Here is an 11929-nt window from a genome sequence, read left to right on the forward strand (position 1 = left end):
GCCATGCGTCCTACCCGCTGACTCCCGGCAGCCAACAACCATGGCCACGCACGGCGGGGCGCGTTGCCCGGCCCAAGCGGTCGACCAGCGGCAACGCCCTCTGGCAAGCCCGTGCGTGGAGCGGTTCCCTTGCCCGCCCATGGAGGCAACAGCCTCGACGCGGCCTACCTCTGGAGCACACGACTCTCACCCTGCGCGCGTAGGCGCTCGGGCCAGCACGCCCTCCTCGGCATCGCCTGGCGCAGCCCTGACCGGCCTCCAAAGGTGGTGCGCGACAGCAGCGGCGCCCTCCCGAGCGGAGGCGGCGCCAGCGACGTCGGCTGCCTGACGCGGCCCCTCTGCGACGGCACCGATGTACAGTGAGCCGCAGGCCTAGGAGGCTCGGCGCCCATGCGCCTGTCCACGCCGCGCTGGGGTGCTTCGCGCCAGTGTGACAGCCGGCTGTGGCGGAGGTTGGTGGTGGTGGCGCCGCCGGCCGCCGCTTGAGTCGGATTGGGGAAGATTAGTCGATGGGAACGAGAGATCAGAGACGTCCCGTCGCCTCCCTTATCCACTCGTTCGGATGGGCTGTTGAAAAGCCACCAAGCGAGGCCTAGTTGGGCACTAGCCCATGCTTGTACGAGCAGCAGGGAAAAAAATAAAGAATCAAAATCGAAAAAGAAAAAGGTGGCTTAGCCACGGTTGTAGGCTGACCTGTTTTGGCCTATCGCCATTTTTCTCTTCGTTTTCTTTTCTGATTTTTTTTCCTATCTGTACAACAATCACAGTATTTTGCGGTTGAGAATATTATTATCATTTTCTCGCAAAACAATCTCATTGCGATTGAGATCCGTTTTCTCTCACGAATTACTAATTCACCTTGTTGAATTATCTTGCAATTTGATACAAGATCTCATTTAATTTGAGATCTATACAATTCAAGTTTTTCACTTGAGGATCAAGTTTGCAACATTATTATTATTCATTACATTAGTAATGTATATCTGTAGAGTACCTTGTATTCCAGAATAAATTTATTATTTATCTCTTGCAAAGATAAATTCAGTACCTCTGCTGTACTGTTTCTCCGTTGAGTACGAGGTATTCCGAAATATTTTCTATGATGTATATGTTTCCATGTTAACCACATGTCGAAATTAATACATCTATTTGCAATTGAGATTTTCAATTTCTTGCAAATACGGATGCAAAATTCAAGGTGATTTCTTCAAATTGATGCTTGAGATCATAAGGTAGTCATATGGATCTACTGCCTACGCAGATTATCGATGACTACTGGTAAAGCCTCTATTATGTCGTTTCGACATTACGATTGCTTTACAAAGTGCTCTCCCACACATTTTACTAAGTCATGACATAAGGCATTACGAGTGAGTATCTACTGATTTCATCAGATTATACTCTCTAGTGCTGCGAGATCTACTCCATTTTGGAGATTATCTTCAAGGTGTCATATTTAGCAATTTGAGATTCACACTAATGGTTTCAAGATAACTTCTTGAAATAACCATTGATTTTGCTAAGTTCATTACAATATCAACCATGATGATCTTTAATTTACTGGTTATAAATTAATTATCTCTGGTTTACCCATAGAGGTAACATATGGCTATAGAGTTTGAGGCATTCGCCCTCAATGGCCACCACTGCCCTATCTGGGCCATGGACATCATGATCGCTCTTGTGTCTCGTGGGATAATGTGTGCAATCCTGGATTCACCTCTATTTCGGATCACACCACTAACAGAAAAATGGTGTCTTATATATCATAAGGCATTAGATTCAGATCTCAGCATCTGGTTATTCTGTATCAGCAATTCCTGGGATACAATGTACCTCAAGGGCAAAGGTTTGAATCTTACTTCAACCTTCAATCTGACGTCACCAGCTATGATGGGACCCTATGGGCACGGAGAATATGATGGTTGAATATGCCTCAACCGACATGTATGGAGACTATGAATAGTCTTTCAATCTCCTGAGTGGTCAATATAATTAATGTCCATTTACGATGTTGTAACAACAACATAAGTATTGTTGTCATCATATACTGTATATCACAATATATGGTATCAGCACTTTGGTACAAATACATTTGTATGTATTCTATATATCTCACAATAATTTTCATATTGAGAATCTTCATGTCTATATATAGATTTCTACAGGAGTCAATCCGATGAAAAATGATATGTGCCTTGTGGACATATGCACCACAAACTCTATACTCAGGGAAGTCCAATGTTTCCACTCTCATTGAGAGAAAAGAGATATTTTAAAATCGCTAGACGTGATGAGGTATTTGTTGGCTCAACTCGAGTCATATTTACTATCCCTGTGGGTACCCGAGTAACATCGGGATGCTTTATTGCTTCCTAGGTTTAACTCGTACCCTACTAAACTATAGAGGTATCCGTCAAAATAGTTTCCATAGCGAAACTTATGATGACAACAAAGAGAAATATCTTCTCTTTACCATATGCAACGGATATGGCAAGCACATTCTCTATGTATCATCGGCATTGCACTACACATACTACAAAACCCGTAGCACATGTTGCGTACGAGATAGTTTTCCAGAGTGTCTTTTGCATGACAAACTTGGCATTCCTGCTTTGGTCATCATTGACATTGGGTTGAAACCGAAACTATCAACAATTCCACTGGTTTATGATTGTTATGATGCTAAATTCTAATAACATTTGGATTTTATGTGCACTACAAGTGACACAGGGAAGCTAATTTTAAGGCTCGCACACCTTAAAGTCTACGCTGGACCACTCAGACTCCTTGAATGCATCAAGTCGAGGTAAGTGGCTCTTCCCAGCCATTGAGTAGACTACTCAGGTATCCATGGTTCTAAAAGACATATCTACATAATGGTCTTAAGTGTGTGCTTTATTCACACGAAACCATTGGCCATTATCCTGACATTGATTTCAAGCAAATTGAATGGATAACATTGCAGAATTCTCCTTGAGGGCCATCTCTATGGCTTTTGGATTGAAATATAGCAATTTGTCCTAATGTCTAGACTCAAAATGGTTTGGTAGAATCCTATCCAAAGAGTTAAGCTCACTGCATTATCTTTACTTTGGAATTGCAACTTACCAACTTTACGTTGGAGTCATGTAGTTTTACACGCTCATGACAGAACTGCATAATATTATTCCCCACTATCTTTGATATGTGGATACCTACCAAGTATTTCCTATCTGCGGTAATTCGGTTGCATACCGATATCACCACCCGACATACATCATTGGCCCCTCAACATATAGTTGGGATCTATGTGAGGAATAACTGTATTTCCGTCAATACCTCAAGCCCCTCACATCGGGAGTTATTCAAGGCCAGTATGCTGATTCAATGAGGAACATTTCCAGGCATTAGGGGGAGATTTCAAGTACCATAAAGAATGCCAGGAAATTAGTGGAATGTTCAACACATTTTCTGCCTCAAATCCACATACTCAAAGATCTGAACCATGCGTTCAGAAGATTTGCATCACATTGCAAATAACCTGCCAGATTCATTTACTGACTATAAAGGTGTCACACAATCCTATAATCCTACAAAAATATGCCTGAAAGAGTGATGGTACCAACAAAATTCACTCCACTCCCTGTTCATAGCAACAAGGGGAGATGTATGGTAGAAGTACATCGGGATTCAGCTTCCCGCAAGCAAGGATATCAAGGCCTGTGAATCGGTAAATACAAGTCAACTTCACGTTGACAGACACCTATTGGGTAGTATACACCCAGTGGACGGGAAACCTCCACCAACCCAGGTCATAGTGCACACAATGACCAGGACATCGGAATACCTGACTCGATCGCATTGGGAAATCGCGAGCAGTCACCATGGGTAACGATATTTCCATCAAGTCTGTATTGATATATAGATTCTGGAGAATCATATAACTGGAAGTCTACAATTGTCGACATATATTTCTCAACTAGATTGCAAAAACCTTTCAAATGATTCAGATCCAAAGACCATGGCCATGGCAAAGTGTGAACAACACTCGGACTGAACTCAAGCAAAGGGTATAATCTAGGTAGAAATGATCTTGCTCAATAATGGGAAGGTATTCATAAGCAATATCTACACCAGTTTTCTTCTGGAAACGGAATTGAGAACAATGAGGTGGTGAAACATAGAGCAAGTATTGTAGCACAAGGGTTCACGCAGATACCCAACTATTCTCTAGAGGCGGAATCTCTTTCCGATAACTTATATCATTGGCAGTACAAAATCATCTATCTCTGCAGTTGATAGATGTAGTGATTACATATCCATGTCGATCACTAGATTCAGACATATATGATTGATTCCCGATGGAGTCTCAATTCTGAATCGAAATACAAAATGCAACATACATTGTGTAAAATCAGTAAGTCACCATAAGACTTATTGTTGTCGGTACATATGGTACAATCGACGTAGTGAGGTCCTTATTCACAAGGATTACTCCTACAATGATGATTATCCATGTTTGTGTGTCTGCAATGACGACACATGTAATCATCTAAATGACGGAGTTTAAAATGAAGGATTTGGGTAAACCAAAATACCGCTTGTTACTACAACTTAAGCACCTTCATTCATACATTATGGTATACTATGTTGTCTATATCCAAAATATATTGGAGAACATTGTGGACAAATCTTATCCATCCATAACTCTCATGGTAGTTCATTCTCTAGACATAGAGAAAGACCTATTTAGACCAAGAGATGATGGAAATGAGATATTGGGACTCAACGTTCCATAATGTCATTGGATCCACCAAACACAATTGGTTGGTACTCAAGAATATCTTTCGATATCTCCAAGGCATCAAACATCTTGTCCTGGTTTTTCAGTTTCACAGAAACGTGAACACCAATATCATTGGATACATCGATCAGATCCCCATTATGTCAGATCCTAGACAAGCTTAGTGTTCCTACTAGGTGTGGTAGCCCCCTCATGAAGAGTCTTCAAAACAGACCTCATGGCTACATCCACCAACCATTATCTCAACGATAATGTTTCTTGTGTTGCCTGGATGCCAACAAGTTACATAATAAGCAATATCACTATATTGCATATCTTGCAAGTCAAATCATGTGATTGATTTGTTCATCGGGTATCTACCAACTTCTATGTTTCAGAAATGTGTTCATGGAGTTGGTAGGTGATGACTTCGAATTTTGCAAGAATCAGGGGGAGTATCTTCCTGAATTGTTCCTGTTCAATGCATCATATTATACTCTTTTCCCCTTCATGAGTTTACTTTACAGGTTCTCGTGAAGGTTTTTAATGAGGTAATATCAACATGAGTCATATGTCATACTTTCAGTTTTCCCCACTGGGGTTTTTAGGAAAGTATATATGACATATTCATTGTCCTCTAAAACTCTATGGGTTTTCTCGTATTGAGTTAAAAGAGACAATAACCATTATATGTTGCATCATTTTCTCCTTATTTTTCCCACTGGGTTTGAAGGAGTTTTAGCAACATATCAAACATCTATCTCTTCACATTTTTCCCACAGGGTTTTTCGAGGAGACTTACTTAAGTTGATGATGATGAACATTCTCAAAGACAAACCAACTCGGAGGAGCTTTTATGAAGATGATAGAAGTACATAGACAAGTGTAGATTAGGGGGAGTGTTAAGACTTAATTAACACAAGTTAATTAAGGATTAAATCTCCACTTATCCTGACCGTCATATAAATAGACGCGACTTTTGTAAGCGTCGTGTCCCTCCGGATGCGTCTCTTCGGAGACTATAAATATGTAACTTGTCATCATCAATAGACACAGTTTTCAATACTATCGATTGTCTTTCGTTTTCTTTCAACAGCATGAATGCAACTTTTCCTGTGGGTGACGCGGCAAGTGATATGGCAGCTTCTTCTTCTGTCATCTTTTTGTACCTTCCAAGTGTTAGGCGTTCGGGATGCTTAATGGCACAGGTTCCACAATATTTGTGATTCACTGAATGTGTGGGGAATGGTGTTCAAGTATCTCATGGGTCCGATGTAGCTTCAACAAACACCAAAAACTAAAGGTGACATAGCATGTTAGAGGGTTTAGATGTACTGAAAGAAAGGCAAGCCTCACACTTGGAGGCATTAAACGGACTTATCTTAGAAACAGAGCATACAAACTGTTTCTTACAAGTTATAAGCACTGGAATTCATTTGGCATCTCTTCTTATTCGTAAAAAAATATCTCTGGCGAGAACATGCCATCTCTAATCCGCTTAACCACCATTTCTTGCTCCTCTTTCCTATTTGGAAATTTCGAAGGACGCGACGACATAAGGGCGTCACAGGAACTACACTGCTCGTCTCCCATCAGAACTATCTTCTGCAAGTTGGGACATCGCTCCATCATTGATCTTATGAACGTAAACTGGTGTTCTAGTGATTTAAATCCAGCGAATTCTAGCTCTTTCAGAAGCTTGTTCTCGGAGCTGTTGTCCAAGTGTCTTTCCCACCAAGGAGTACTTCTGGTAAGGTAGGAAGCGAGCCTGCCCTCACCCACATCGCACACATGTTCCCGTACCTGCATTTGTGGGACCGATTCATTACATATGTCATTGGAATCAAGTTTTAAACAACTTTCAACTAAAATTTGTGAAAAACTAAAGCTCCAAATGTGGACAAGAAGAGAAATACAGACAAAGACATCACCTCAATGTGCAATATTTCGACAGATGGTGCTGCTACAAGAAAGGCTATTGTCCATGAAATGTCAAATTCAACAAATATACCACGTACGGATAGCTTCCTTAGCTTGCTGAATGCGGTGTGGAGTTCCTCCATTTGAGGTTGCAACCAAAGCTGATCACAACATTAAACAAACAAACAAAATAACAATGAATAGTTTGCAAGCACATACATGATATAACTTTCATAAATGTGATGACATGACGAATACCAAATAAAGTACCATTTAGCAAAAATAAAATAGCACTGACATTTTCTCCTTGAAATCCAATGTGAAAGACATAGGGAATACCAAAAAAAAATGCACAATTAGCGAAAATGAAGTAGTACCTACATTTTCTCCTTGGAAATCCAATGTGAGAGTGTGTATACTTGTTACTCCATATAGAAGCTCACTTAATTTAAATTCGCGTTGATCACAATTTGAACCACATGAGAGTTCTAAGTCCCCAAGAGATGGGACAAAACCAAAGGTCACTGGGGCATACTCAGATACCCAGGTCTCACATAAGAACTTCTCCAATTTCGGGAGGCAGACCAGGTCAATCCTCACAAAGCGACACTTCTCAATTTCTAGGACACAAAGTTTTGAGTCTGGTGCATCAATCTTAAAGAGAGAGTAGGAACCAGTATCACAATGGAAAAGGCTTAGATGCTGAAGTTGCTTGCAGCAGTCAAACAGGACATGGTGCATGTCCAATTTATCAAAGCCTACATTTTTTAGGAAAAGCTTTGTGAGGCAGTGGAGCACACTAGGGTAAGCACTGAAAAAAGAATCTATTTCTTGAGCTCGCTGCAGCATATCCTCCTCAGTACGGGCCAAAGCATCTGTCTCATCAAGAACACTGAGATCCAAATCTTTCAACAAACCACTGTCGATTGCATCACCTATCAGTGGGCCAACTTCACACAGGAAAGTGTTGATCAAATAGAGGTTAAGGTGCAAACTTGAGATAGTGGATTCTCTCTGTTGTTTATTCAACAAACTCCTGGTTGCTTTGGTCAAAGAGGCCATAGCTTGCTCCATATCATTTTCCTCAATAGGGTCAGCGCGCGGAGCGGATAGGAAATCCTCGACATTGATGCTGAGTTCAGGCAGCAACCAAGGCAGATGCCTCCACCGTGTAGAGAGCACACTTGTCCTTGTAGCAATAAGTGAACTGACTCTCCCCAAGATGGACAGTAAAATATCATCGGTCAGCATGCTGAGCCTATCTTCGCTGTCCAGTTGCTGCAACATAAATCAAGGAGCCATTATTTAGCTGCCATAACTTTATTCAGAAATACCAAACAGAGAATATCTACACATGGTGACAGGAACTAAAAATCTATCTGGCGTGTAAATTGCTTGATTGTCTCTACTACTACAGCATACCAACTCTCAAACTTTGAATTCCAGGATGGAAACAAAACTATGGTGTGTTGATTAGTAACGATCTGACGGCTAAATTTGCCGCTACTGTACCATCTAAAGTAAGCAATGTGCACTTTGCTGTGTATGGTTCTAGGTACAACCTCAGTGGCCATATATATAAAGAAATCCTGCTAATTGTCGCCCGCCGACATTTGCAAACTTTATTATGAAAAGTATGCACCAATCCACACAAGTCAATAATCGTCGAAAAGCTGCCAACAGAATGGATGCAGGAGTTGTGCAAAAGAAGAAAATAAAAATCATTCCCATCACTATCATTGGCTAGAACAGGAAGATGTAAACTGGAGCTTTATATCGTCAGAACAAAGAGAGACATCTCCTTCGGACACGATCGTGTAAGTGTTCTACAAGTTGAAGGTGGGCAAAAACAAAACAAAGACACGGCGGCATGGCAAAACTTTGAACCCGAATCTGGCAATAATTTTTGGCTCTGTTTATTCACTTCTTCACTCTGTCAAACCCACGTAAATTATACTATGTAATTTGGCTCATAACACGCTAGACAAACAACTTAAAAAACAGAACATTCAACCTTTACATGGCGCGCTATAATAACTGCTAACAGTTATACAGCTATTGGCGTTGTACGCACAGTGGAATAGTATATAAGAAGAGAATTGGAACAAACGGGCATGGCGAACAAGAGTGGAGGGGACTTACTTGGCTGCGGGGACTGTCGCTAAAATCGTTATCATTCGCCTCCATGGAGTGTGATGTCTAGACGAGGTAGGAAGCTGAAACCCGACGAGGCTTTGAGCGTGGATGCTCGATTATCACAGGCCAATCCTCGTCCTTATTCTGCCACTATTTATAATGACTAGCCTGCACCCCCCTCCCAGTCGGAAAGGGAGGGAGGGAGGGTCCTAATCGGATTGCAGACCCTGAAATACAGTTCAAATTCAAATTCAGGGTCGAATTCGGCGTGGACTGGAACGTGCTGCACATCAGTCCTCCCGCGGAAATTTGAAGATCTGGCGCGCTACTGACCCGGGACGGGCGCCAGACAGAGGACCCTGAAATCCATTCAATTCAAATTCACCCCCGCGTTAGAGATATGGATAGATGCGAACAAACGGAGCCGAATCCGTGATGGACTTGAACGCGCTTATACCTTGCCGGAGGGTTATGGCCGGCTGGGTTTGCGGAGAAGAAAGAAGAGGGCGGCGGCCGACGTCTGGAGGACGAACCCTAGCGAGATTTTTCTCGCTCGATATATATATAAGGATTGCCTGCCTGCTGGGCCAACGTTGGGCCGATACTTGTTGATTTCCTTTTTATATTTAACCACGAACCGAATTCTACCGACGGACCGGCGCGATGGTGACCGGCAGCGGCAGAGGGAGGCGCCGCGACGACACGACTGCCAGCCTAGAACAGAGACGAGGCAGAGTGATTTATCTGTTTTTTTTTCTGAGAACAGAGTAAATTACGACAAGAATCACGAGGTGTTGGGTGACGACGAGCCAAGCCATGAATCTCGGCTGCCGGCCGATCGAGCGACGTTCGTCGACCTGACCTCGCGCGTCCTGCTGCCGTCTCTGCCCTGCTCCCGCCGGGAAAAAAAAAGTGCGCCAGTGTTCAGCAGCTGATGCGTCGACGCGTAGCTTGTTGCTGGAAGTGATCTCCATCGCCGGAGGCGGCCAAGGCAGGGACGGAGGAAGCGAGCGGCATCCGCCCCGGCGGCCCCGGTCACGGACTGTGGAGACGACGCGATCGATTCGATAGCGTGCGTGACGATTTTTTTTCTTTTTTATTAATTTGCCGCGTCCGCTTTCGATCCGCCGCGGTTTTTTTTTTTGAGAAATCACGATTAGCGACGAAGTAGCTCAGTGCGGGAGGCCACGAATTGTCGTGCAATGGGCCCGGCCCAATAAACATGTTCTCTTTCGGTGAGAGAGACAGAGAGAGAAAATGTGTGCCCGTCCGCCAGAAAAAAAAAATCAAAATATGTTCTCTGCGGGGGAACCAGTTTGAAAACCTGCGACCTGGCTTCTCTGGCAGATTTTAAATTGTATCTTTGAAATAAATAACTCAGTCATTTAAAAAAATGTTTGTGCATTTATAATATGTTTGTGCATTTATACAATGTTCACAAAAAAAGATATGAAGTATCGTTATTATCCATGTCTCCATGATGAACAACCACGACTTTGTCGCTTGAGCATGAGTAGGATCAACATGAGAGTCCAAGAGTGGCTTCAATATGACTTGTCCTAATAGAGATCATCGGTAACGAAAAAGGAAAAAAAATGCAGAAAGAAAACCGAAAGAGCCGGAAACGAAAAAACAAAAGCAAAAACCCAAGGGAAAAACTACGGAGCCATGCCCTGGGGGTCCGTTCATTCGACAATCATTGTCCTATTTTGACCAGTCTGCAAAGACCGCCTATGTATGATTTGATACGAACTCACTCTATCCGTCGCTACGAGCGAATAATAGGTGATTCCGCTTAGGGTCTTCGAGTTGTCCACCTGCCTTTAAGGGCTTCGGAGGGCTCTTCTTCACCGGATTTGGATGGTAATATTCACTTCATGCTTCCTGATTATGTATGTATGTTGTTAAAAGGAAAACAATGCGCCAATGTTGAGGAACTGAAGCGTCGGCGACGGCGAGTAATTAGTCGCTGGACGCGATCTGGATCGCCGGAGGAAGTGAGCGGCATCCACCCCGATCGCCGAGTGTGGAGACGACGCCATCCATCGATTCCATAGTGTGTGTGACGAAACAGCAAGGCGCGTCTTGTTCGTTTTCGATTCTCCACGCTTATTTTTCGCGATGATAGTGGCTCAGTGTGGGAGGCCACCAATTATCGCTCAATGGGCCGGGCCAATAGTGCCCCCGCAGCTACGCTCTTTAGTGAGGAAAAAGAATGCGAGCCCGTTTCCTAGAAAACCCTATTTGAAAACCTTTCCCCACAAAAAATAGAAGGTTTTGAAATAAATAAGTCTGTCATTTTTTAAAAAAAATATGAATTTAAAATATGTTTGTGCATTTAAACAGCGTTCGCAAAAATAAAGAAATGAAGCCTCGTTATTATCCATGTCTCCATGATGAACAACCACAACTTTGACCCCAACGATTTTGTCGCTTGAGCATGAGCAGGATCAACATGAGAGGTGCCTCCGAGAGTGGCTCCAATCTGACTTATCCTAACAGAGGTCATTGGTAAAGAAAAAATGCGAAAAGAAAACCGGAAGAACCGACAGAGAAAAAACAAAAGCAGAAAACTCAAGGAAAAACAACGGAGACATGCCCTCGGTATCCGTTTGTTCAACAATCATTGTCCTGTTTCGACGGGCCCACAAAGATTGCCTATGTATGATTTGATACGAATGCACTCTATGCTTCGTTACGAGCGAAGAATAGGAGATTCGGCTCGGGGTCTTCTAGTTGTCCACCTGCCTTGAAGGGCTTCAGAGGGCTCTTCTTCACCGGATTTGGATGGCCTATTGCGCGGTGCTCAAATTTGATTGTATAGGCCTGCCACGGGAAATGACGATGTCCCCTTGGCAAACTTGCCTCGGAATCAACATGTAATACAAACTTGATATAGAGCATGTACACGATGAGATTATAGACATAGGAAAAATCATATGGCCAACAAACAACTCACTGACAACAAGAAATCACAAACATCAAAAGTATCATTCACACATAATATTAGCACGACTAACCGTCATTTAAACAGGTTGCACGAAGTATGAGAGATCACAAAGGCAAAACAGAATCAATACCACCAGGGACAGAGCCAGGAATGACCGG

The 11929-nt window shown here is 42.8% G+C and overlaps 1 protein-coding gene across 1 annotated transcript; it reads right to left on the bottom strand.

Moving 5' to 3' along the window:
* Nucleotides 1-6105: 6105 nt before the first annotated feature.
* Nucleotides 6106-9346, bottom strand: LOC119287473. Its single transcript, XM_037567025.1, has 5 exons — nt 9279-9346; nt 8828-9180; nt 7067-7963; nt 6697-6846; nt 6106-6568 (listed from the first exon to the last, which is right to left on the bottom strand). The coding sequence occupies exons 2-5, from the start codon at nt 8870-8872 to the stop codon at nt 6215-6217; spliced, it is 1446 nt and encodes a 481-aa protein (XP_037422922.1). The 5' UTR covers nt 8873-9180; nt 9279-9346; the 3' UTR covers nt 6106-6214.
* Nucleotides 9347-11929: the final 2583 nt, after the last annotated feature.

This window comes from Triticum dicoccoides, chromosome 4A (genome assembly GCF_002162155.2).
Source record: "Triticum dicoccoides isolate Atlit2015 ecotype Zavitan chromosome 4A, WEW_v2.0, whole genome shotgun sequence".
Lineage (NCBI taxonomy): Eukaryota > Viridiplantae > Streptophyta > Magnoliopsida > Poales > Poaceae > Triticum > Triticum dicoccoides.